The sequence below is a fragment of the Manacus candei genome, unplaced genomic scaffold (genome assembly GCF_025592945.1).
Source record: "Manacus candei isolate 608988 ecotype Guabito, Panama unplaced genomic scaffold, ASM2559294v1 h1tg000023l, whole genome shotgun sequence".
NCBI classification, from domain to species: domain Eukaryota; kingdom Metazoa; phylum Chordata; class Aves; order Passeriformes; family Pipridae; genus Manacus; species Manacus candei.
The window spans coordinates 6,298,536-6,326,434 of NW_026138071.1; the positions used below are offsets into that span (position 1 = coordinate 6,298,536).

At 46.1% G+C, this 27,899-nt stretch overlaps 1 protein-coding gene across 3 annotated transcripts in view; it reads right to left on the minus strand.

Annotated features, from left to right (window-relative positions):
- Positions 1 to 5,748: 5,748 nt before the first annotated feature.
- Positions 5,749 to 27,899, minus strand: part of MARCHF4 (membrane associated ring-CH-type finger 4) — a 99,459-nt gene continuing 77,308 nt past the window's right edge. For all 3 annotated transcript variants that reach the window (XM_051786959.1, XM_051786958.1, XM_051786961.1), the window contains 2 exons: positions 24,976 to 25,168; positions 5,749 to 6,423 (listed from right to left, as the gene is read on the minus strand). In XM_051786959.1, the coding sequence (XP_051642919.1) occupies positions 6,062 to 6,423; positions 24,976 to 25,168 (555 nt within the window). In that variant the 3' untranslated portion in view covers positions 5,749 to 6,061. The remainder of the gene's footprint in view (positions 6,424 to 24,975; positions 25,169 to 27,899) is intronic.

Consider the following 27,899-nt stretch of genomic DNA (forward strand, 5'->3'; position numbering starts at 1 on the left):
TGGCTCAGATAAGTTTGAGGGGTCTTCAGTTTGTTTCCCACTGCTGGAGCTGAGCATCTGTTTTCCACATACTTCTGCCTTAATTAAATGCTATACAATAATGAGCATGAACCAAAGATAGGCCAGAAGTCACATGAAAGCATTTCCCTCTTCTGTCTTCTCTTTGCCTGGAGTCAAATCATACGTCGCATTTTCCACATGGCAACTCCCTAGCTCCTGTCGGACTTATTCAGTGCAGTTAAGTATTCTTTCAGGTTTCTTTAGGAGTTTTTTTCTCTTCTTTATCTTTCCAGGATAACATTTATAAATATATACATGTATGTTTACGTATATTTTATCTTGAAATTCCGATTCTGGAAGAGAAAACATCATTCTTTCATCAAAGGAGAAATTCACCCACTGACCTGGAGGTAATCTGAATAATGAACTAGGATAGTTTTTGATGTTTGTGTAAACAGCACAGGATTGTCAGTTTCTGCTCTCCTTGTATCCAACATGAGAGATAGGAGATCAAAGACTGCCTTCAGTAACTGCAGTATGTCAGACTTGCATTATTGAGGGAAATATTCCTAGAGCCATCGATTCACTGCTGCTGAATGGGGGAAATCAATCAGTGTTTTCACCATCTCCTTCAACATGTAAGAAGAGATGGAGGTCAATGCAATAAGCTCCTACACTTGTTTCCCCTCTCACTTATTCAAATAAATCACTATTCATCAATGAAATGATTTTGCCTGTCTGGAAACATGAAGGATGTCGAAGACTTTAAAACTAGTGTGTGAGGAATTCTGTGTCTGCTCAGGAAATCTTCGGGGCTGGAGTCTAGGGACAGCAGAGGGGATGAGGCATCTGTTGGCTCAGGAATGGGAAGGAGCAGTCACAGGTGAGGTGACAGTGGAGATTAGGATACTCAACCAGTAGTCACTAAGTCACTTAGTCACTAAGTCACTAATTGCACTGCTGACTGTTCCCCTACAAGTGCTTGCCCATCATACAATAGTAAGAGGAAGGAATAGGTCTTTCTGACTGTGCATTCTCACAAGGAGATGTGCAGGAATCTTGGCAGATGAGCCACAGGTTGGAAGTGCTAATGGTGCAGCCTCCTACACTCAAGCGTAGTAGTGCTTTAATTAGTTTGCTTTAGTTTCCTCTTGAGGAAAACAGAGGATGCTTGAATGACTGACCACAGCATGTGGGCAGAGGATGGTCTTCAGGACTGGAAAGTCTTCAAAGTTGTCCTCCAGCTACGGGCATTGGCTATGATGTTTTACTGCTGCCGGATCAAGGCCTTTGAGAAGAGTCAGGGACCTGGCAGCATAAGCAGTAGTTTCCTGTCTCCCTGAGTAAAAACAGGACAGCCAACACTTCTCCCAACTAAAATCTATGCTGCTGACTTGCTCTTTCCTTGGGTCATCCATCATAGTAAGCTAAGACATGCTTCAGCACCTTGCTTGGGAAACCACAAAAGGGAACATACCTGATTTACTTCAAAAGGAGCCCATCATTTCTTACATTTTAAATTAGAAACCAAGTGTTACCTGGGTATATGGGTTTTGCTAGCATTATTGTGGTTTTTTGTGGCAACCAATTAACAGCAGGCACTGAGACTGGCAATGAAAATACATACCAAAGAGGACTGACTGATGCTTATAGAGTTTGACTTATTGATACAAACTCTTAATGGTCCCTGTGTTCTCTGATGACCCTTGGGTTAGTGCACGTGCTTGATCCATTGCAGGCACAGAGGAAGAAAGTTTGAACTTGGCAGTGAGTATTTACCAAGAGACAGGATGGCAAGAATAGAAGAGCTGTGGGAGCTGGAGGCCAGCACTGATGTTTCAGTAGTCAAGAACAGCATTGGCAACTGACACAGAGCAAAACACCTCTGAAGAGCATAACCAGAAAAGAATTACCAGAAAGAACTGTCAAAGCTGACAGAAAATCAGGGGACTGGCAGAAATCACAAGATTGAGCAGGACCATACACACACATTTTCTGATGAAGGCTGAACCCACTGACCACCCCCAAACAATGTCAGAGGACCACAAAGCCCAGGAACTGAAGGGTCTCCACAGTGATAGGATCTGGAATTTTCTCCACTGGGAGAAACAGCTGCCAAATTCTGCAAGCTTTGTTTGTCAGTGGAAGGCGATCTGACAGCTTTGTAACAAAATACAGGGAATGTCTCTTCAGGGACCCATCAGACAAGACTAGAGGAAAGACATGGGGAAGAAGAGATGCCTTCTGTAGCATAGCTCTGCCCCATCTCTTCTGTCAGCTAGAATCCCACAACACAAAACTTATTTTTCATGTCTCAGGAGTGTACTGTCTCTGTTTGCACCTTTGAAAGTCCTGCATAGTAGCACAAAGGGGATGGCACAGGGAGATTGTGGGAGATGAGAGAACTGTGCTATGGAAGGAAGAGATCCTCATCAGTGTTTCTTCCATCAATACTTTGGGGAGGAAAGAAAAAGAGAATTCAAAACCCCAACCCCCACACTAAATTTGCACTTGTTCTCTCAGATTGGCAGCCTAGAAGTTCATAAACTCAGAAGTACCTTGTTCTGGAGTAAACTGTTCTGAAAACAGTTTCCAATGCCTTCCTCAAGTTTGCTTTGCTGGTGGCAGCCCTTCGGCTCCGTGCTGGCACGTGTATGAAGCTCTCTGAACAAGTTTTGACCATCCATTAGCCCCTCTGCCCATCAAGCCAGCTAATGACATGCTTTGTATTGCACAGAACACATACAATTGACAAGTTCATAGTGTTGTTTAAATATTAAACAGTCTAGACAGGCTTTTGAGTCTTATGCCACTGTGACAAGGCTCAGACCACACCCATCTCTGAAATTGGGCTGCGGGATCATTTGCACAGTAAGACAGACAAAAAGACTTGTATACATTGCCATGCAACAGAATAGACCCCAAACCGCCAGCCCTAAGTGGAAAGTTTATTTCTAAGCACAATATATGGAAAAAACCAAACCAACAAACCCCACAGATATAGAAAACGTTGTAGCAAATCCCTGGTCAAGTAGGACTTCATGTCTGTCACTACCCTGCACCTCACAGCCGCTTAAAATGTCATGCAATGGAGGAGAGGGCACTTGGACGACACCCTCTGCTTCGGATCAAGGAGGATCTCCAAGCAGGAGAAGGCCGATGGAACTCCTGCTGAGTGATTCAGACTGTAACCAGCAAAAGGGCAGCGCTGCTCACCCCCACCACACACCTCGTGACTACCGGTGGTAGACTTAGCACTTCAACAGGCTTTACCAACGTGGGTTCTCACAACATCCCTGTGAGGTAGGTACGTATTGTTATTCCCCCTTTGCGTGGAGGGGGGACTGAGCCAAACAGCCCAAGGCTACAGAGTCAGTGGCAGAGCTGGAGTGAGAGTATGCAGAGTCCTGTGTGCTCAGAGTACCAGATCACACCACTCTTTCACAGCAAGTTGTGCTTCTGACCTCATAAACTTTTAGCCATTAGCCAAATTAAAGGAATTTGACTTCTCCACATTAAATGAGTGGAGGGCAGGGAGGGAAACAACATCATGGGTTACAGTTGTCCTTTCATCTGCATATGCTTTCCCCTTCCCAAAACCACCATAATTACTCATCTCTTGGAATGGGGACAGCTTCCAGAACAGGTATAGGGGCGAAAGGCTGCTGTGTTTGCTTGCTTTGGCCAGGTTTCTCTCTACTGTGGATCAGAAGCAGTTCTTCCAGAGGCTGTTAGTTGCAACACTTTCCTTCTGGGGATAGCTACTTTCAGAGATGACTGGAACTGCCCCTTCCCTTTCCCTCTGCCCACCAACACCCCCTTCTCCTCTCCACCAAAAGCACTCTTTGGTAGATAGTAAATCTGGTCAGATAAAGGTACAGTGGCCTCAGAAACCATGTTTCACATGGGTCCTCAGTAAATCAGCTTTTTTGAATGGTGTTTCACCTCCCACACTCTCTGCCACAGAAGTACCTGTTCTGTTGCATCCTGATATTTAAAGGGACACTGTCAAGTAATTGAGGTGAAAAATATGGCCTTGCCTTAAGACGCTAACCTCCATCTTCAACGTTGCAGAATGGCTGGTGCGCTCAAACCCAGGGGCTGAAGTCTGACACCTTCTCTGGTCCAGAAACACCTGACCTATGACAGCCTGGGTGCCAAAGGAGCTGGTAGCCCACGTTTGCCCTGTCTCCAATAGAAGCTGTGAGAGGTGCTGGTATGATATGGAGGGCAGTTGAATGCAGCCATTGTGCAACGTTGCTCGGCACTGCTGCTAAATGGATGCAGTTTGGCTGAAGTGCTTATCTTGATTTTCGGGGGAGCTGGGTTCAGGCTTGATCACCACAGGTTCATTGTTTTAGGACTGCTGAGCTGTTGCTCCTCAATTAGCTAATCTCTGTGTTTTTAAGGTTCTTGCTCTTATGCTTTCTTCATGGTAGATGCAAAATAGCTAAACACCACAGAGCTGGGACATACCCTCCACAGAGCCAGGACATTCAGCAGGAAATCAGCAATATGGATTTCCTCCTGTTGCAGAAGAAAGGTGGGGAGGAGAGGGAGAGGGATGATGAAAGGAATGGAGTGAGTGGAGAGAACCATACGTGCCCAAATGGAAAAGGACAAAATCGGTAGGGAAAGAAATTTTATTTTCAAGCTTGTAAGAGAATATTACAAACAATGGAGAGTAAAAAAAGCCCAAACCCTAAAAACTATTAAAAAGTACTTGACAGTGTCCCTTTAATATCCACAAATGATTCAGCCATTGTGCATTAAAAGAGAATGTTCCTGAAGAGCAACCGGTACCTTCGAGGATATATCCCAGAGAAGGAGACTTATTAGAAGTGTTACACAGTCAATCAGCAACTGTGCTCCCTCTTCAGACTAACTCTCTTTTGGATGATTGAATGGAATAGACTCCGTAATAAACTAACAGACTGGATGTGAAAGGATCAGCCTACAAGACTGAGTGAGACTGTTGCAAATTGAGCAGCAGGGATACAGACACAAAAAAAAAAAAAAGTACATCTCTAATGCATGAGTGTCTGAATTGGCAAGGGAGCAGACACCCACAGAGGATGGGTCATCTTGTGATTGGAGTAAAATGGAAGGAAATTAACCTGGAATGTCTGTATGGAAAATGATGTGTGTGAGTGGCAAGATTTGGATGCTGGATTTGGGGTTATGAAGGCATGAATCACACCAGTACTTGTGCTTGAAACACCTGCGGAACGTTTGTACAAAATTTGCCAAAAATGCCTATACGTCGAATAAAGGTCACAGAGCACCCTCCCCCCTCCCAGTTCTACCCTTACAAACCCCTCGTCAGGAACATTATGAAAAAAAAAAGGATTTTTGGTGAAATTTGCGTATGTCTGTATTTTTTTAAGATTTTGGTGAGATGTTTCAATCTCTCCTTCTGTAAATCAATACTGAAAAATCCCCAGCCATTTAACTTCAGGTACCCCATGGTAAATCAAACAAAGCTCCAGTGACTAATGAAACAAAACAACTCATAGCCCTGGTTAATCACAGTCTGGAAAATAAAAACACTCCAAATATTTCGTTCCCTTCCATGTTTTTATAAATCTCACACTATGTGTGTGTGTTTGTGTGCTCGTGCGTGTGTGTACGGGGGGTGTGTACAGAGCGTTACCTATTCCAGGTAATAGGATTTGTAAGACATGCTAAACCATCTGTTCCTCTGCTTCCCCAGAACTCTGCCTACTCAGTTTGTAGTCTGTATTGCACTTGTTTTGTTGTTTTTTTTGTGATTTGTGTTGTAGGTTTTTTTTCTTTTTTTCTTTTTTTTTTTTTTAAACAGGCTGGAAAACATTAACCTCTTTAGCATGAGTGTGCAGCTCTCCCTCCACCTGCTTTTTTCCTCAGCTGGCCAGGTGCCGCCTCTTATATCTTGTGCAGTTACTGAAAAATGAAAAGGAGAGGAGGAAAAAAAAAGAGAAAAAAGAAAAGGAAAGAGAAAGAAAAAGGCACACCATGCTCCTCTGCTTTATGAGTTCTTTGTCTCCTCCGCTTCATGTTAAGGCCTCCTGAATTCCTCGGCTCAGACCGTCGTGACCCTCATGACGAGCTCTCTGTTACTACTAGACTGACTCCTCTGTTCGTGAGGCCTCAGGTGGCTGAGTATATGCAGGATGGTATAAGCACAGTGGTGGTCAGAGAGGGTGCCTGTGGCATGGCCGGCAGCCCGTGCCCCGCTGTCGGCTGGAGCGGAGTTAGTGGCTGTACCACCAGTGGAGGACGAGTGGGTGGTTTGGGAGGAGGGGCGCTGATTTGTCCTGGTCCCTGTTTTTTGCTCCTCCATGTCCTTTGTTTTGTCATAGTTCAGCACTTTCCACTGCTGATTGACCGCCTGCCACCGTTTAAAAATCCGGTAAACCGAGGGCCCTTCGTGTATTATTAGACCTGGAGGGAAGTGGGAAAGAAATAAACATAAAACAGAAACAAAACTTTAGAAAGAACCACAAACCTACCCCAGCACCTTTCCCCAGCTAGCTGGTTAATCTCAGCTCTCCCTCAGCCAGTGTTTACTCCATATAAATCCTGTATTTTAATTACCGACAGTCAGAGCACTGGTGCTCCTCCTCTCCTGGATCCCTTTTCCCCCTGAATTAAAAGGATTACAGTTTTATCTCAGCCATCTATAAAAGGATCGTAAATGCAGCACAGTGAGTTATGCTCTTACAGCAACAGAGTATCTGTTTACCAATAAATGCCTGAGGTTCCTCAGTTGCTGGACTAATTTTTCATGATGCATAGGCATGATTCACTGAGCTAACGGCGTGTGTTTGGAGGGGGTGTAACTGGATCCGATGTTCCAGTGACGGCTGCTGCTCCAGCACCATGTGTGTGCACAGCCCGTGTCTCTCCCCACACACACAGCAGCAGAGCAGACACACATGTGCAGGCCAGAGGCAGCAATCAAGCCAAAAAAAAGGGTCCGTCTATTCCCGTAAGTGGTTTGTTATCCAAGGCAAAGTTTTGCTCATTTGCAGAGCAGGTACCTCGCTGTACGTCATTGCTTTGTCTCAAGGGGGAACTCAGCACACTTGACAGAAAGGGCAGATGAGCTCACACAGTGTGTGCTCACAGTGTGTGCACTGAGTGTGTCCTGCTGCCCACCTGCATTCACCAGAGCTGATGTCTGGGGGTGGCACTGGGCTGCACGACACCTGACTTCTAATGGTCTCCACATTCAAAAAAGAATGAGCAGCTCAGGCCCTTCCACCCAGCAGTTATCTCATCTCCCAGCTGTCTCCATCATCCTCCCCAACCTTGCCAGATGAATAAGGAATTAAATAATTTTAGTTGTTTAGATGACGACAGTACTCGAGTACTAAGCTCTGTTATTATTAAGTTGCCAGGCTCTGGCTAGACCCTTAGGAAGCACTAGGTCCAGCAGTGGCTGCAACACAGAGGTGTTCTTCTCCACTCGGGCTGGAGGAAGCTGCAACATCTCATGTAGATTAGCTGGCACGCTGTAATTTATCCCACAGGCTTTGCTAGACAATGGGATTTATGTGGAATGAGGGGGGTCTGAGTCTCCTTGTTTTGCAGCCATCTGTCTCTTAGGAAAGTGCCTTTTTATTCCATGCAACTAAAGCCAGACCAGCAGGCAGGACTGGGTGAGTTAGCACATGGACACCTTCATTGTTCTTAATGACTATGGCTTCACCATTCTCAATCAAGATCAAGATTATCGAAAACATTTCTAGGAAGAGTAGCTCTCTTACCTGCCTGTTGCAAGTGTAAAAGTACAAGAACAAAAGACCCACAAGAAATAAGAATCAAAATCATGCCTAAACAAAGGGGCTGACTTGACCAACAATGTGTGGAGAGATGATAGTCACCACAGAATAAAGTGGTTTATGGCTATTCCCAATGAATCAAATGCTACAGCTTTAGCCACCACCTGTCTTTCCTGGATTGTTCTAGTTTTTGATGGCAGATAATACTGGAGTAAACCCGTGCTACAGCAAAACCCCAAATACCTGAAGGTCATCTTACCCTTAGGGCTGATCTCCTCATTACTCACTGATGGGATGCAGCCACCCCATTTCTCAGGGTCTGCATCTGATGTTAGAGAGTTTAAATCACTGCTTCAGTACAGACTGAGTTTCTAGCCTGCCTGGTTTTAAGCATAACTAGGAGCCCTGCTGACTGGATCACAGATTAGCTTCAGGGGGACTCTCACATTCATTGAAATGGGGTGCCAAGCCTGCTCCCTGGCTGTAGAAGTAATTACATTGGATAGTTTAAGTATGCAGATCTGACTGTTTTGGGACAGGGCATGGCATAGGGCAGTACAGTATGAGAGAGCTCTACTCTCTGGTTCCCATAGGCCGTTGAGATTACACAGCTGTAATCCTGCAGTGGTGCTGGCTTTTCATAACCAAACACCATGACATCATAATAGAAAAATGTGGTTTTCCCCCCCTGCTTTGAAACATGGTTGAGAATTCTGACGTGGTCTGATCAAAGCATCAACAATTAAACGCAGGACTTAGGGAAAGCCTGCAGATCCAGCCAAGGAGATGGAGCTTTGAAGCAGGCCTGAAGTGGATCAGCCCATGACAAGGGACATTAGACATATATTTAAATGAGCTGTCTGATCTGTAATGAATGAAATTTCACTCTGATCAATGAGAGAGCCAGTGTTTCTCAGAGGCCACCTTAAGCCTGGGATAAAAGACTTGAAATCAAATGCTTTCTCTTTGGCTGTAGAACATTCTTCATAGAATCAAATCCATTCTACGAAGTATTAAACACTGAGCCAGGATTGTAAATCTATTCTTAATTACCTTATCACAAATATTTAATGCGCAGCCTGATTCAAGAGGGCTGTTTATAAAATTCTTGTTTGTTTGCCTTCTAATTATAAATGTTTATGATCTTATGCAATTAACTGTGTGATGCTGATGGATGGGTTGCTGAGTCAACTGAGCACCTGCTTTCTTAGATAATTCTGGTTTCCAAATATTTATAAAAGTACAAAATAACTTGTTTTCGTCTGTATTTACTGGGCTCTAAATTACTTATCGATTTCCCAGTGTCAAGCTCAGGAAGCTGTGAAATTAAGAAGAAACCAAGTGGAGGGGTGGGCAGGGAGGCGGAAGTAACAGTGATTCATTTGCAAGAGTAAATGCCAAGAGTAAGCAAGAGTCTGTCCCTTTATATCAAGCTGCAGGATGCTTAATGCTCCCATTGAAACAAATTTTGTCTGCCTTAGATAAATTAGGATTGGAATTTCTACATTCAGCTCTGTGAATCCCCTAACAAAAAAACCCCTCCCTCAAAGATCATTCTTGTTGACAGAAGTGAAACTTTCAAGTTTAAGGCCAGAATTCAGTGGGAAATCCTTCAGGAAGAACTGTATTCAACTTGACGTGTCCAGCTAAAGCCAATTATTCCATAAGTCAAATCCTCTGTGAGGGTGTGTAAGATTGCAGGTTGGTGTGAACTTCTCTCTCTGTGCAGTTCTCTCTTTTCAACACATAGAGAGTTTAAGATGGATTCTGGTAGTGTCCTGGTCCTTTTACACTCCTTCCCAGTTTACCTCACCCTCTTCTGTTTCACAAAATCTGTTCTCAATTGATCCTCTGTGAAAATCATCCTCTTCAGAAGGAAAATCTCTGTAAATTTTACATGGAACTTGTTGGTCCAGACTGTTGCCTGTTTTATGAAATCCTTAGTTCGTGGTGCTGGTGAAATAAAACTCTCATGGAATGTGGACACTGATGATGTGCTGTTCTCATTCCCATTTTCTTGTGTAGAGACCCAGCTGGACCAGCATTGGACAAAATTCCTTGAGCTGAAAGTTGTAGAAAGCTGGAATTCCTTGGTTTAGAAGGGATTGGATCAGCATTGGATCAGCAATGTGACAAAACTGATCAAGAGAAATGGCAGATGTAACAGGGACAACTGTGTTTATGTCTCTGGGTAAGGAAGGGGGAATCAGCTGGTGTACCATCAACTGTGAGGTTAACCAGGGAGTTGTGAACCTCCAATCTAAGGCAATTTTGGAGCAGCAGTTTCCCAGAAATGACAAGCAGTGACCTCCTAAACATGGTCAGACTCCGACACCAAGTTATCTTTTCACCAGGACTTTCAGTCTCTAATTAAAACTTTCCTCTTATTCCAACACTTACCATGCACTTTCTTGAAAGAAATAGGTAAATTCTTGGGAAAGGAACTGTTTCACCTCTTTGCCCACAAAAAACCCACCAAAACAGGGCTTCTGCTGACAGTGGGTGGTACATTATCCCTGCACTGACACTCTTATTATCTGCTGGAGGAAAAATCAGAGTCCATTCCAGCCAGTTACCTTCTCAAAAAGGCCCTCTCTTGCCACCTGAGTTGTCACCTCTTGTTTCCACCTTCAGCAGCACTTTGCTCTTTTGTTTTCCTTTCCAAATGCAGTTTCATCTCAGCCAGACAGCTGCCATGCTTTAGCCTGTTTCTGTTGCTTTCATTACTGGGTGTCAGGGGAAGATTATGGCAGCTGTGATCAAAGCTTAATGTTTGCATCCACAGCAGTGGTGACTCAGGCCAAGGTAAACCAAGCTTTCTGGGAGACAACACTTCTCATTGCCAGCTTTTCTCTCTACTGACATACACAAACACTTCCCTCCCTTTCTGCAAATTCTTTAATCTTTTGTGACAATCTCAAGTTTCTCCACTTTTGTTTCCAAAACTCCAGCAGCTCAGCCCTCACTTATCTCTTTGCCTTAATCTCATCCTATTTGCTCCATCCTTAGTCACCTTTTATCTTGACCTAAGAGCAGGAAAGTGGCTCATGATAAACCAGGAAAAGAGAGCCAGAGGGATCTGTTCCAGGAAATACGGGCAGGGAAAGGGATACCTAGTATCTGGCATTCCCCAACATCGTGAGCAGGTGAGTTCCAGCATGACATGTTCTTTAAACAACCTAGCATACAATCCTCCTGTGGATGATAATCAAGGCTATAGAGCTGTGCTCTTCAGGCAACAGGGAAGAGGGTAAACCAAGGAGTGGGGAGAGATAGTTTCATAATTGAAAATAATGTCATGGCACCAATGGGACTCTCACTTGGGCTGATTTGGGAGGAGAGGTGTGAACCTCAGAGCTGGCCAGGTTGGGAATGAGGTAATGTCCTTCTTCTCCTCATTCCTGTTCATGATCTCCAGAACTTCTTCATTTCATGCCCCTTTTTTCTTCATGTGAACTCCCCAGGAGGGTGCAGTCCCTAGATCATGGAGGTGCAGAATCTACACTGTACACACCACCTGCCTTTTGATTCCCTGATGAAATAAATTGATATGTCACAGAATTCCTGTCTTCAGCAATGTGACTGCCTGGTCCAGCTTGTGTTTGCACTTCTCTTTATTCGATTACATCTTGTTGATTCCTCCAATTTGCCAGAATCATTTAAAATTTCAAATGCTGATCTGATCCTCCAAAGTGCTTGCAGCCTTTCCAATCTTGGTGTCATATGTGAATTTTATAACAGCACTTCCTCTTTAATTATCTAAGTCATTAATAAAAATATTGAAGAGAGCAGAGTCCAAAACAGTCTCTACTTGAAATGGGTTCCCAGTTTACAGTACACCACTGACAGCTACTGAGAAAGCAGTTTTTCCACTGGCTGTACACTTGCACTATAATTATGTAATCTAGAGCACATTTCTCTTGTTTATTTAGGAGAATCTAAAGGCAAGGAATCAAGAGCATTGCCCAAATCACAGCATAACAACCTAACTGCTTTCTCTTTAGCCACTAGTACAATGATCCTTCCAAATCACAAATGGTTATACCCTCATGCTCATCAGTTGGTTAGCTAAAAAAATATTCCACTATCTTTCTATGAATCAGTTAAGCTGATTTGCCCTTCATTTCCTTCATCCTCAATTCCTATTTTCTTTAATGATAGAGGTTATATTTAAAGATAGGTACTCTGCTTGCATTTCCCCAGCTGCCTGGCACCTCCTGCATCCTCCCCAAGTTCCTGATGATGAAATGCTCATGGGTCAGAGACTGTTCCTGCAGCTTCCTCTGAAGTTCATTAGGACACGCTGACAATGACAGAGCTAACTCATTTGAGGCTGTTCTCTTCTGATTCTGCCCTGGGCTTCCTTCTCCGCATTAAAATTATTTTAGCTAAGTTTTCAGGACTGAAACAAAGGCAACATTTAACTCTTTGGCCCTCTGTGTATCAAATATTACTTGAGCTCTTAGACTTGCCTTGTTCTTCTTCTTTACATATGCTTATGGACTCATTTCTTTTTGCCTTTTGTATTCCTGGATGGTCATCTTGGGGTTCAACCCTGATAGCTGCCCATGCCTGTGTGATTTCTAGAGACTTTTCATTAGTTGAAGGTTATTCTTTCTGCCTTTTGTGTGATTGCAGCTTCTGATTTTGGGTCCTCAAAGAGTTCCTGATATAGCTTCAGTGCTCTCTTCCCACGCTTCTGAGCTTTCCCCTGCACAGGCACAGTTTGCTGTTGTGCCTTCAGTATCATCCTTTTGGCAGCTGTGAGCTGTTCACAGCTCTTTTATCCTTCAAGTTCTCTTCCCAAGAGATGCTCCCTGCTCTGGTCCCCTGAGGCTGCTGCCACTGCTTTTCTGGAGTCCATTATCCTCACATCTTACTTTTCTTCAGCTCAGGAATGCTTTCATCAAACAGTCACTTTCCATACAAACTACTGCTACATTCAGATTTTCAGGGATTTTTTGCTTTCTGGTGAAATCGAAGAGGAAGTATAGACTCCTTCATAACTGCCATCTCCACTTTCCAAAACATAAATTTTGTCCCCAGAATGCTTCAAGAGCTTAGTGGACAGTCTACCCTGCATATAGGAGTAGTTCATAGCGAATGACTTAGAACCTCTGGTGCTGTCTTTTAGACATTTCTGGCAGTTGCAAGATGCTTGACCAGTGGTCACAAGACATCTAGCAAAGATTTGCTCTGAATAACACTTGAACTGTACTAGGAGGGTGAGCAAACTTAGCAACTGCCAGCACTGAATGAGAGACAGTATAAACTGAAAATGTATTCATAATGATTAGAGCTCAAATGAATGCTTAACATATGGAAAAATAATTAGCTGATTATAATCAGGCATTTTCTTATCAATCATTTTCAATGCACATTTTTTTAGTATCTTAAGAACTGATTATGTATGAATCTGGACTGTATTTTGTCTTGGCAGAACTGGGATGTCTGCATGGCTGGATTCTAACTGTTAGAGTGCTGTTGATCACTGGATGGCATGTGCCATTATGGAATCCATGGGTCTGGGGAAGATAAAACACACCTTCTGCTCTCTGAGTGCATTCACCGTAACAAGATTTCACTGTCACAGGGCTTTTGCAGCATGTGTGTGCCACGCTTGGATCTCCTCAGGCCACAGGGGCCACAACTCCATTGGGTCATTACAGCACAAACAGGCCAGTCCACAACCTTCAATTGATGACTAACCAGAAAACCTTGTGTTTATTACAGCTTATCTCCTCTTGTTCAAGGGCAGCTGTTCCTCAAAGCTTCCTCAACCCCTAGTGGGCCAGGGTCCCCCAGAAATGCAGAAAGAGCCCTTCTCCCTCCCTGCTTCCTCCGCTCCATCTGGCAGAGCCATGGGAGCAGCAGGTCCCATCTGGGCGGGTGATTAGCTGTGTCCCTGCAGCTCTCTGCAGCCATTAACACCCACCCCCAGACTCAGCAGGAGTCCTGCTTGGTGGGAGATGGATCCAGCGCTGGCATCTCAGAGAATCCCCACATTGCTGCTCCACCAGGCGAGTGATCATGGAGCAGAGCGTGGGGGGCTGGGGAGAGGAGGCAGCTCCTTTAGTACTGCTGGCAGTGCTTGGTGTGGCAGCTGGCAGCATCTCTCCCCCAGGCAGCACGGTGATTTTGCAGGATGCTGCTGAGCTATGTGGCAAAGAACAATTGCCAGGTTGTGATGCTGCAGCACGTCATGAGTTCATGTAACACAAGTATGCAGCAGTGATTCCTGTGTGCACAGAATGCTATGGGCTCCTCTTGGAAGCAGGACCAGTTCATCCCACAGACATGGCATTTGTAGCTGTGGGAGGACGAATGCTTTATCCAGCAGGATGAATTGAGTTGACAGGTAGGACTGCCTGTCATGGGGCTTGTGGAGCTTGTGGGAGCTGGGGACAGCATGTTGTAGAAGCATTTCGGGAGCTTTTATGGCTGCAAGGTAGATGCATCTTCTCTGCGAGCTGCTGCCTCCATCCCAGGGCAAACATCCTCAGCCATGTCCCCTGCCGACCCACGTACTCCTCTGCAACACACTGACTGGGCCCTGTAGGGATGAGCTGGTAAGACCCAAAATGAGGAAAGTCTGGCAAAATTAAGGATCTGACAGGAGATGTCCAGTGGACAGGAAATTACTTTTCATTCAGCACTCCCACATGGTTTGTTTGCAATGGGACATTAGCACAGCCTGTCTGCAGGATGCTGTCTGTGACAGAGGAGCTGAGGTGACCCCAGCAGCTGCACACAGCAACACCCTTGCTCTAGAGATGCCACAATACTTGCAGCTGTAAGCATATGAAATATCAACCACTACTAATTTCTCCTGCGCTGCCCAGACTAGTACTTTTACTCCTTGCCTCAAAACTGCGACAAAAACCACTAAAAAACTAAAAGAAGAAATAACAGTGAAAATACATAAAATGAAACCCTAAGAAATCCTTGCTCGGGCAACAGATAAAACGTAAACTGAAGTACTCCCGTAAACCCAGCTGGCTGTGGACAGCTACAGCAAAATGGATGTTGTGCCCTTAAGGGCTCTTGTACTCCCGTGCTATTTAATTCACAGTGCACGATAAAGCAGAGGATTAAAGGGCAGTCTCTAGTTATGCAGGGAGCAATAAATGAGATTCTTCTTGGAAAAAGCAAGCCTTGCTTCTGAATCATGCCTTTCCAGCAGCATTCCCCACTTGTGAGTCTACCTGTAACTGTGCCAGGAAAGGAGGGATAGGGCTTGGAGGCAGTACTAACACATCCTTTTGCTCTCTTAAATTTCCCCCTCCTTATTTTGTAGCTAGGATTGTATAGATCCTCTTGGAGCCTTTTTTCATCAAATTTGAAACGGAGATCACAGCAACACCCCACATCTTGAAAAGGCTTTGTGCACAACAGGTGAAAGACGCTCATTGTGTGCATGACAGATACTCCAAGGTCTTTAAAAGAAGGGAGTAAATAATCATTTCAAGCTAGATTGAACAGAGCACTGGCTAAATGCACACCCTCATCTCTGGGTGATTTTATGAGTCTTTTCTACCTTTAGGTTTCCAGATATTCCCTGACAGAAGTCTATGGAGTTGAATACTCATGGTGAAAAGGAAAAAAGCATGTGGCTTCCATTTCAGAGTGCTTATACGAAGACAGTCATTGCTTCATGTCTGCATTCTGAACCTTGCTATACCATAGCTAATGTTACTTTGACCAAAACACTGCCTGTGCAGTCATGCTGGATCCTCAGCCATTCCCATGACACTCCTTTAAAGGCAAAGCTGGACAACAGCCCTGTTCTGTGTAGGGTTTGGGAATCTGTCTTCACGCTTGCTTGGAGTGAGATCTGAAAAAGTCACAATGTACCCCAGAAGGGAATAATACATATGTATTTTCAGACAGGTGAAAATGTTTCATTTGGACTTGAATATTTTTAAAATGTTGTATTCTAAAATCTGACACTGAATTTAAAATACTCAGCATGAGCAGTCGTCTCTAAATGCTAAATCAAAACGCTTTATTCAATAATGATCAAAACATGACATTTGCTTATTGAAGGTAGAATTAGTGCCTCCATCTCTGCTTTTATTAGCAAATGCAATTCTGTAGGGAAAAATGAGAATAGTTTCACATTTTTTCATTTTCTAAGGGATGCAGGTCCTGTCTGAGCCCAGTTCCTCCTTCATCCTGCTCCAGCCACCTCAGTACTCTTCCCCTAAGAGGATTAGGAACCAGTTAGGAGAGACACAAAGGTGAGCACGGATCACCCTTAACATCCCTCAGGGAAATACAGGGCACACAGGCTAAGTTAATGGACCTGAGAGTGCCTCTGATGTCACAGGTCAGCATGTGCATTGTGATTTTTTCTACTCCCTCATTGGAGCGAGGTGTGGGCATCTTTCCCTCCTGATGTGTAGGAAGGCATCCCATGGATGTCAGGCAGAAGATGCTCATGGTGCTCTTTGGCTAGCCTTTTGTTGGGATAAATGTATTCCTGGGATACACTGTGGTGCAGCCTGTGTTTGGCCGCTTTGTCCTGCACAGCCATGATAAAATCATTCATTGCAAATCCAGGATTTCTGTGAGATTCCCAGAAGCCTTCCATCTTGGGTGCTGCAGCCTCTCCTCTCTGCTCCTTACGCTGTCCTCACAGGTCTCACCAGCCTGCAAGGCCTTCACCTCTCCCACAGAAGGAGGAGAGATTTCAAAATTAATTAGGGTGGTAGAAGCCAAAAGGACAAGGGTCTATCATTTCTGATCTGTTACTAGCTAGGATCTCTAAGAGAGCAAAACTTTTTCCTTCCTACTCTGGGTATACAAGCTTCTTCCACCAGTGCTGAAGGCCTTTATGAGCTGTGATATCCAGCTGAGTGAATGCTGACGGTGGTTAATGGAGCAGGTAAGAGTTTACCTGCACCTGTGGGATCCACTAATGCTGAGCTGACAAGTATGACAGCAGTGAAAGGAACCAAGAGTGGCTAAGCCTGCAGCAAAGGTCTTCAGAAGAGCCTTGTATGATGCAGAGAGGTCCATGATGTGGCTGTGGCTGAGCAGAGTGAATTGTCCCACTTGAGCAGAGTGAAGTGTCTGGACCTTCAGCTCTTCAGGCTTCTCTGCATTCAGCAGGTAGTGATGACTGCTCACTCCACACGGCCTGAATGTCATTGCTGTGAGCTTGTTTGCTGAGAAGGTAAAGTGTTGGCTGGACTATTAGGCATAGGATCCCTGGAGTTATTTAATATTACTGAACAATTTCTACTTAACACTGCACAGTCACAAGGGTATTATGGATCCAGCTCTGCCATGAGACAGAGGGACTCAGGCTATGGCTGCCATTGGTGGATCTTGGTGCAGGAAAAAAAGCTCTGTTTCAGGGAAAAACTTCCAGGAATAATTAAGTTTAGCAACTTTGCCCATGGGCCTGTTTGCAATTCTTCCTTATAGACTATTGTATTCTGGATCTGAAAGATGGCTCTGCCGGTAGGTAGCCGTCATCAGTCAGTCTCTAAGAAGTGATCCCAGAGCTGGATTAATGTGGTTTCATATTAATCTCCCCTTATGTCTGCTGCTGGCTCCCCACAGAGCGGGGGACACACCAAAAGCAGCTCCATCACTGCATGGGGGTGACCTCCTGTGATCTCATCTTTGACCACAGAGTTGAATTCTCTTGGTACAGCCACAACAGAATGCCATGGACCACAGCTTCCTACCTCCAGGAGTAAAGTGTCTGTGGGGATGCAGGCAGTAGTAGGAGGAGCAATGGGACAGAAGGCAGTTGGAAAAACACAGCCTGGCAAAGAGCTGACTTTTTTTCATCCTTTAGTAGATAGCACAATTTGTGCAGCTGGCATGGGAGATCCTACCAGCTGCCTACAAGGGAATTTCCTGCCATAGTGTAGAAGCTATGACAGGCAGGTAAGTGCTTCTGCCTCTGCCTACGTATGGAAACTTAACCCAGGGACACCAGACACTTCATTTCAGCATGGAGTTTAGTGACAGGGAACCATCATTCTGATTATAACGTATCACACTTGAAAGCACAAGGTGCAATTCACAAGGCAAAAGATTTTTTTTCCCTCAGAAAATGTTAATTACATTGCCCTCATTAAATGCTAAACACATTGATCCACTGGAGCAGAGAGCACCATATGGTTACTCAGGACAAAATACATCTCTGGAGCCCTGTTGCAACAGTGGGACCCCGCATGGAGATAGACGTGGTGAAGGAGTGTGGAGCTGAACAGACACGTGTGAAAGGCCAGGTGCTGCTCTGATTCTGCTGGAAGCTGAGTTTGTTCCCTGCTAAAAGGGAGAGGGTTCAGAGGCAGGTCCAAACCCTGTGGCTCTGCTCAGCACCAACATGCTCACTCTGCAGAGAGCTGCCAGAGCTGCACTGGAGTTCAGTGGGCACATTGAGCCTCTGCAGACACGCCCGCTGGCTAGAGCAGCACCCATGCACGCACGCCAGCTGCCCCACTCTCTTATGGAATAATCAATGCAGCATTAGATAAAAACAGGTCCCATCTTTCAGGAACAGAGGGGTGGCCTGTCTGGATTCTGCCGAGCATCCGCTGTTCCTGGATAGCGGCCAAGGATTGGTTGTCAGATCAGCTGTGCAGCGTTGCTCCTCCTGGTGCCGGCCCAGCTACAAGGCCTGCAATAATTGCTCTCAGGAACAGACTTTGCCCAGCTGGATTGAGAGCCCCATAACATGACCTGTGGGGACTGTTCCTGTCTCCAAACCCCTCTTTACACCTGACAGATCAATGATTTGCTCAGTGGTTTTGCAAGCATGCACATTTGGCTGAATGTGTGCAAACCAGGGTTCACAGCGAAAAAACAGTGAACTGGCTGCCTGATTTTATCCTGACTGCTGGCTGTGAAGGTAGGACCTGGATCTGGTCACTTCAATTAGCTCCTGGTAGCTCCAGTTTACAGGCAAACTGGGTAATAAGTGCATGAAGAGCGTGGCAAGCAGTGCATCAAGTTGAAAGGCATGGAAGACTTCTGTATATTCTCATGGGTGTCAAAGCCACACACATTTGCTGCGTGTGCTGGTGTCAAGTCTCTCCTCCAGACATTTGCTGAACTTCTTTGCCTTGTGCTCTGTCTTTAGGGTGTCATCAAGCCAACACATGAGCTTGGTGTTTCCTCAAAACTGATTCCCTACTGCTGCTGTAAAAATTCTTCCTGCTTTGTACCTTGAGGAACTATGCAGACCTGAATGAAAACATCTGCTTTTCTTTTGAGAATTGGATCGATACAGATGAAGACTAAGACCCTGAAGACACCTCATTTCTCAGTTTCTCTTTATTTTGTTGTGACTTTGTCTCCTAAATCCTTTGAATGCTGAAGGCCCAAGTGACCTGGCTAGAAAATACCCTCAGGCTACCTCAGCCTGGCATTTTCTCTAGGAAGCAAAGCTCATTTAAAATGAAACCACATTAGTCTTGGCAGGAAGCTTGAATTGTCACTGTCTCAAGGAAGCTCCATTAATTATTGTTCCCATTGCACTATGAAAGATCAAATGCTGTGGATCAGTTTTAATTGGCTATTGATTTCTTATGTTATTACCTACGGTTGTGCTGAGATGCCGTCAGACATACTGGATGCTTTTGATTATTCTTTCTGGCAGCTGGGATTTGAAAACAGCAGGCAGACACTTCCTGATCTGTAATGGATTGCCATGGTGTGCCAAAAAAATCGTTGGCTGGATGAATGGTCCTGCTTTGCCTCTCTTGTACTCCTGAGCTGCAGTGCAGTTGCTGTTGTGGAGGCAAATACCGTCAGGGACTGGCTGCCAGGGAAAGAGTGGGAAAAGCTTCAAAGAACACAAGGATTTAGTCCCCATGGAAGTGCACTGCTGTCAGCACTGAGGCAGGGTGAGCCAGAGAGCAAGGACTGGTGGGCATGGACAAAGCAACAGTCCCCATCAGACAGTGATCCAAGGAGAGGCAGATTGGATTAGTTTTGCATTGCTGGGGATAAACCCCCCAGCATGCCAAGCTCAGGGACAGCCCTGTGTGAGCCCAAGTAGGATGGCACACACAGACCCTAATGGCAACAGCCCTGCACACACAGCCCACCCCAGGCCCTCCTGGGACGCACTTCTCCCTCGGAACTGATCTGGTGGTGCCTGAGCCTAGGCTGTGACATGTTTTCATTAGCTGGCAGAGTTCCTCCATGTTTAACAAGAGAAGGTTTCCTGTCCTACTGACACCAAATGACACCCTAATCTACCAATGCTGACTTTCCCTAATTGCACCTTGACAGAGAGAGAGGCAAACCCCTCCTTTCTCCTCCAAGGACTGTCATTTAATTAACAGGCAGGCATCTCTCAGGATTTACAGCCCAGCTCTTAGCTGCTACTCTCCCTACTCAGTAACTGAGGCCTACGAAGGCTCATTCCATTTATCTGTGCATTTCAATAACCTCATTTCTGCTAATCTCTATGCCAGCTTTCTGGATTTACCTCTCATGGACCGTGGAGAGAACAGTTAATCAAATGAACAATCCCCATTTCAATTCTCATTCCCTTCCTGGTTCTTGATCTTAAATCTTTGTGTTGTAGGTGGCTTCACAGCAGAGCAATACCTATGCTGGCACCATCACCAGGTTCTAGTTTAATCCAACTCTCATTATTTGTCCTACAGATGTGACCAGATATAGCACAGATGAAAGAGATCAGAATCAAAGATGTTGAGGCTGGCTGGATATCAAGAAGCATTTAATCGGTTCCTCCTTTGTGAACTGGGATCATCTCTCTGCAACCTGTTCTTGACATATTTCCAACAGGTTCTTAAAAAAAAATCCAGTACTGGAGGTTCCCAGAAATCCCAAGCAATCCTTTCCAGTTCCTCCTGCCCTCCTGTTAGATGTCTGAGAGCAAGGGGGAGAACAATGTTGAAAGACCATCTTTGCACATCTTGCCCAGATGGACATAGCTTCTGGTCCTTGGAGCCACACCGTCTGTCCTGCTGGTCATGAGGAGCCGACTGGTTGCATTTTGGTTGTAGTTTTATTTCCATGGTGGGTGAAGAGGTAGGAAATGGTGTCTGTCCCTTCCAATTGTTTTTGTGGAGCATGCTAGGATCTAGCAAAATCCAAAGAAAAGGAGATTCCTACTGAATGTTAGTGGCTGAGGGTCAAAATCAGGACCCCTGGATTTTGTTGCAGAGATCAATAGTGTCTGAGTTAACAGACGTATTTTGAGAGCTCAGCTTTGAGACACTCTGACTATTACAGATCAAGTACAGCTCAAGTGAAGGTAACAACAACAAAATGATCTGTACTTAGGGAGCTATACATACAAAGGAGCACTTGTGACCTCTGACTCCATATTGGAAAGACCAGTTCTTCCATGAGATTACCCATTCAAATTGCCACAGATACCTCTATCTAGGCAAATTGCTACCTAAATCCCTTAATGACTTGGTAGAGAGGAGATCACACAAAACAGCTGTGCAGTTGCTGACGCAGGTGTGTATTCCCTGTTTGATGTTAGTCAGATCTCTGCAGATTTGGTGACTTCTCCAGCTCTGAGGCTCCACAGTGCCAGAGGAAGTGTTCTGCTGAGCACCTCCAGTGACAGGGTGTATAAACTGGCCTCCTGGACAAATGACCCTGGCTACCCAGTGGACATGAGACATTCAAAGACAACTGAAGGAGCTCTGTTTCAGAACATCTGCTCTTTAGTAAGTACCTTGTCTTTCAAACCTCTGCTCCTCTGCCAGTGAAAGCAAAACGTGGGGGTCAAACTGGAGAAAGAAACAATTGGAATTAGTGTAGGACCTACAGTATAACCTTCTGCTAGCTAAGGCTGCCTGGCCTGTCACCAAACAATGTACAGACAACGTGTGCGTTATATTAGCTGGAAAAAACAACTCTGTGATCTGAGTGCACCTAATGTCCTGCCCTTTCCCCATGACTGAACATTTCATAGTTCCTAAATCTTTCCTACACACCCACAGGCTGGATAGCAAAAGGAGAAAAGGGCTGTACTGCAGAGGAGGAGACATTGGATTGCACAGACAGCACTCCAGTGTTTCAAGATCTGTTGTCACTGCAATTATCCATGAGAGGTTTTATCCTGAACTTGCAGAAGTGGAACTAAAACCCAGGGAGGAGTAACAAGAGGCTTCGGGCCATGCTGGCAGTCAGCAGCAGAACTTTCAATCTCCAAAGCTGGCTTTGCTCAGTTGTAATCAAAAGACCCTGCATGAAGCAGCCAGGTTTGGGAGAAGGATAAAGAGAGGGAGAATAGCTGATCCACAGTGAAGAACTCACTGCAAATCTTCTAGGGAGCTGGAATTGCTGCATCCATCACAGTTGCACAAAACTATAATGAATGAGGAATTAAATTCAGTTGTGGTGTTCATAGAATTACAGAATGGGTTGGGTTGGAAGGGACCCTAAAGATCATCTAGTTTCAACCCCTCTGCTGTGGGCAACGATATTTTCCACTACATTGGGTTGCTCAAAACTCCATCCATCCTGGCCTTGAACATTTCCAGGGATGGGGCATCCACAAATTCTCTGGCAACCTGTTCCAGTGCCTCACCACCCCCACAGTAAAGAATTTCTTCCTAATATCTAATCTAAACCTACTCTCTTTCAAATTAAAGCCATTACCTCTGTCCTATCACTACATGCCCTTGTAAAAAGTCCCTCTTCATCTCTCTTGTAGGCCCTTTTATGTAATAGAAAGCTGGTATTCCCGGAGACTTCTCTTCTCCAGGCTGAACAACCCCAACAGTCTCAGACCTTCTTCATAGGAGAGTATTACTTTTGATGAATCACTTCCACTGGCCTGGCCTCTCAATGGGACAGACTAGCCTTTTGGCTCAAGCTAGTGCAGCCCCCCAAAATCTGCAGGGCTAAAGAGAAGTCTCTCAGAGGAGAGACCTGACCACATGAACAGTCAGGGAGTCACAGATCCCCATGAAAATCTCATGTCACTAAGTTCAAACTGGGCAGAGGAAGAGGAGGAGGCAGGGAGGACAGTGAACACCCGACCTCAGCTAGCACTGCTCAGAGCTCCTTTCGTCTCCACTGCTGAGCGAGGAGCAGCAGCAGCTGGGACTGCAAAGAGCATAGATGTACTACACAAGCAAGTTTTACCGTGGAGTGGCAGGGGCAGAGTGCTGGCACAGATGATCTTTTGTACAGAAATGGATACACAGGTTCACGTGGTCCAGAACATCGCTTCTCCCGGTTGAGTATGGGTGGGCTGCCTGGCAGCACAGGCAGACGTGCTGCACATAGCCCAAGTGGAGCCAGCTCTGGGTAGTTTCTGAGTGCTGAGCAAGAGAACCCACATACAGACATGTTAACTCACTGCATCTGTAATGCTTCCCACTGGCTTTTGAGTTTGTGGGAAAGCCAGCATGCCTGGCACCCCAGCTGTGCTGGGAAGAGCATGAGACAAGGGGCTGCCTCAAGTCACGACTCTGAAATTTTCCTGCAAATGGGATGGCTGCTTGTTCTTTGGCTGGAAAAAAGTCAAAGCTCCCAGCTTAGGTCATTAAGTTTAATAGTGACATTGGTGAAGATGCAAATGGGCTTATTTTCCCTCTGAGAAGGTGGAAAAGAGAAATAGAGGCCATATCCTTAGAAAAATGAACAGAAAAATAAAAAAATGAACCTCAAATCTGAATCTGTCTTCCTGATTCCCCTTCAATTCAAGACTGGTATGGTTTATTCTCTGCTGTGTGGGAGGATTTAGCTCCTATTGACAGATGAGCTAATCAGTTCCCCTCAGCTCTTGAAGCTTTATCAAAGCCAGTTAATCATGTTACTAATGTCTGCCCAGGCCAGAGCTCTCCACTTCTGTCCTCCGCCAACAAATGCACACCATACGTGTGTAGGGATAGCTTTTTTCCACTTTCAGTTCCACCAGCAAGAGGACATCACCAGTGGCTATTCAGCCAACATGTGGGTGTTGCCCATCTCTCTTTCAGCCCCTTTGCCACCACTTCTTCCTGGGGAGATGTGGTAGCTCCACCAGCATCTCATGAAGGAGCAGGATGATCTCTACAGGCCAAGCTCACCTCTCATTGCTAGCACAGTGGTGGCAACAGTGGGAGGAATTGTCCTCGGTTTTGGAAGGCCCAAGTCCCATGCGGGAAGGCTGCTGAAGCCAAGAGCCATTTGAAACCAGATACCAGGGTGTGCACTCCAGAATTCTGTCCCTGCCACTGGGTTTGTTTTACTTCTGTACCCAAATTTCACCAACTGCTGCTCTGTCCTGCTTCTCCTGAGGGCTGAACTGGTGGCTGTGATCCTTCCCTCTGGAATGGCTCCATCCACACACACACACACACACACATTTCCACCAAGTCAAGAGGATTGCCTTTTCCCACTGACTTTTGGACGGCTCCTTCCACCTTTATACCAATGATGGAAGTTCCCAGACATGAAGAAGTCTCTGGTCCCATTTTTGCTTCCTGTCAGGGTCACCTGAACTGATGTTACCTAGTGGCCTGTGCAGGTGGACACTGCTCAGGAGCACATTTGGAGGTTGCCGGTGTTCACCAGACTGTTTCAGTAACTGTTTCAGGTACTGGCAGCTGCGTTCCCCCATCCTGTAGAACTGCACTAGGGTTAAAGCCTGAGCTCCCAGGGAGACTTCTGGGACCAGGCTGCCAGCATCTGCTCTCCCTCCGGGCATTTGCACTGTGAGTGACATGGCTTCATCCTCAGAGCTGCTCTGTTCCAATAACCTGACAAGTACCCCAGGCTGGTCCATGACCTGGTTGGAACCTGCAGCTCCAAGGTGGACCAAAGAAGGGGCTGCCACCTCTGCCTAGCAGAGAGAATGGGTTGGAGAGCCAAGGAGCTGCATGTGGAGAGACCCTGCCATGCCCAACCATGGGGCAGTCCCTAAACTAGCTATTCCAGATAGAAAGGAGTTTCTCTAAAGCCTTATACTTTCCAGCTTCCCCCAGACCTCCCCAGCCACTTTTCGATCTGAGGTGAGATTTGTTTCTCTGTGGGTTCGCTGCAGGTCCCTCTGCCATCCCAGCCAAGGAGACACTCTGGGGCCACCCAGAGGAGGAGAGAGGACAGTAAAGAAGGTGCCATAAAAGCAAAGAGGAGGAAAAGCCATGGATGCTCAATCCAAGCCAAGCTGTATGGGCTGGCTCTCCATGCCATCTCCTGCTCCTCTCCACAGGTGAGCAAGTGGGCGCCCTTGGCTGCGCCGTGAGACACGATCACCCACCTATACAGACAATGTCCATGAAGCCGTACATTCCATAGCAGATCTGGAAGAGCAGGTCCTGGCGCTGCCATTTGGCTGAAGGACTGAAGGTCGACCAGATGAGCCACGAGATACTGGCAATGAGGAAGAGGGAACCCAGGATGGCCGCTGCTATCTGAACCTTCTCAATGACTGTCAGAGAGATGGCCTGCCACTGCAACAGGAGGCAACAGGGAGAGGGGACAAGAGGGAGGGAGGAAGGAAAAAAGATAAGACATTAGTTACTTGGGGCACATCACTGTTTTACATCATTGTGGTGGTTTTGGAGATCTCAAAGAGCACCTGTAAGCATAGGTGCTTTTACCTGGTCCACATCTGGGATGGAGCATGGCAGTTGTTCACCAGCACATGACCCCATGTTTCCTGACAGCACCGATTAAGAGGCAATGGAGAGGAATCCTGCATCTCACCAGTAAAGCATAGAGATTTGAGAGAGGTATGACAGACAAGGGTGAGACACCAAAAATAACATCCCCATGACAGTAGTTCTGGGATGGTGATCACAAACCAGGAAGTTCAGTTGCTCCCTCAAATAGAGGCCAGACAGCATCCTCAGCCAGGGCATCCTAGCACATAAGCACCTCAGAGAGCCAAGCTTTCTTTCAGAGGCCTCACATGAGCTGGCTCTGTGCCACTTAGTGAGATCTGGCAGGATCACAGCCCTAGGTAGGATCTTGCAGCGTCAATGCACATCCCACAGAACTAGCTGCAAACAACACAAGTTGCTCTGGTCAGGACACCCTGCCTTTAGGTGATGACAAATTCAGGCTGTATTCCAAGGTAAACGTCATTGCTTCTTCCTCAGAAGAAGAAAAAAATAGAAATAACTTCCCCAAATCCATTCACTATGTCAAATAGCTTTGTACAAGCTAAATTATAAATATCCTAAGCCTGGACTCCTCTCTGTCATCCAGCATAAAACCTCCCCACTCAGATTTACACTGCTGAGAAAACTGCCCTATAAAACCAAGAGTAGAAATTGGTGTCTTTAACAAGACTTGGGGACGTGGTCCATAGCCTCTCCTTCAAATCAAAAATCAAGCACGTAAACAGGCTGGGGAGAGACAGTCTCTCCTGGCATCCAAGTATATAGGCCACCTCTAGCTGTGAGATACATGCCCTTGAAATTGCAGTGGGACTGGCAGAAGGATAAACAAAGATGGACTTCAACCTCCTGCAGGTACAGAATATTCAGAGGAATTGAAAATGTTTAGCCTAGATTCCGCCCAAATCCAGTGTCCCCATGAAATGTCAGCTCTTCTGAGACCTCAGCACCCTGCATGATTGTCAAACATATCCTAGGACAGCAGGGTCATCCGTCAAGCTTGTCCCATCCTTCTGCAGGGTAAAAAGGAGTTCAGTTGCTGAGTTACTCTTTAATGCCCAGGTCAGTCAGGAATTAGGAATGTTTTCTGCAAGGTAGGGAGGACTTTGAACCCTGATCGAAGTGCAAGAAGGATAAGAGGTGGCTTGTCTGGTACAGGCATGCATGGCATTGCTACCAGTCCAAAGACCAGACCCCTGAACTGAATGCTCTCCTCTGAAAAGGGCTGGATTTGGAGAAGAACAGATGAGAGTTTCAGCCTGAGGCTGAGGTCTGCGGGCTGCAACTGGAAGGAGATTGCTCCGCCTCTGCCAGCCTTGCTCCTTGGCTTACATCCTGCAAGGGCAGACAGCCCTCAAATCGTCTATCGTGGATGTGCAGCATCAGTGAGGTGGGTGGTACCAGCCATTTCATAGTTGGCCACAGAGTAAATGGCCATAGAGCTGCTGAGCAGAGAGAGAGCTTGTTCTGTGCTGAAGCAGGACTGGGTTCAGCTAAACCCAATCCCCTCTCTGGGCTCACTAGTCCCAGTCCCCTTCCTATCATCTGCCCCAGCAGCTGGCCCAGCCAAAGGTAAACACCAAATACTGGGGACACTCAGTGATCCCTTCAACAGCCCATTTCCACTCTGCCACAGCCCAAACTGCTCCATGCCTCCACCAAATCCAGCCACACAAGTGGCCTCTTTGTGCCACTAAGATGTTGACGTAGTGAACAGACTCCCCTTAGGGCTGGAAGCTTGGTGGTAGCCATCCCAATGGGTCAAGGCAGGGTGCATGGGTGCTGGAGGTCAAAGAAAGGCCGCAGCTGTGCAACTCCTCTCTTGACATAAAAGAGAGCAAAGGCCACCTAGCACCCATTGCCCCCAAATTTGTTTTTTGAGGGTGGGATCAGCAGCTATGCCTTCCTCCCATCGGCTCTTCAGCTTTGTTCTCAACAGCACTATAAGCCAATGCAGGACAAATCTGCAGTGCCATCAGCTCAGAGCTCCAGGGCGAAACGCATGTGTGCCAGGAAGGGAGCTTAGATATGTGTGTGGGGTTGCACTTTCACCACTGCAGCTTTCCCCAGACCTCATCTCCCTATCCAATAACTGGCTGATGCCGAGGGGAGGGGAGTGGAGGGAGCACAGGCTGGTGCTGCGTGCGAAGGCTTTCCTGCAGGTCCCTCACACTGACCCGCGTGCACCTGTGCCAGCCAAATCATTCTGCATCATTTCTCTCTCTCGAGGAGGTAATGGACTGACTCCTCACCATCTGTCTGGCACACTGCAAGGCCTGTGGTGGCAACAGGTCCTTCTAAGGTAGCAATTAAAGACAGAAAAAGAAGAAGGAACTGCTAGAACAACTAGCAGCTATGTACAACCAACACCACTGTTTTGCAGAGAAAGGGAGGCTTAGGTGCAGTACTAAATACGCAGTCAAAGGGGATGGGACTCAGAGCACAGAGAAGTTACACCTGGGTGCAAACTTCAAACCCTGCTCCTCTGGGTTGGGAACAGAGAAGCTGGAGCAGCAGCAGGGACACTGCCTGACACTGCTCAGCTGGCAGTGGCTGCCAG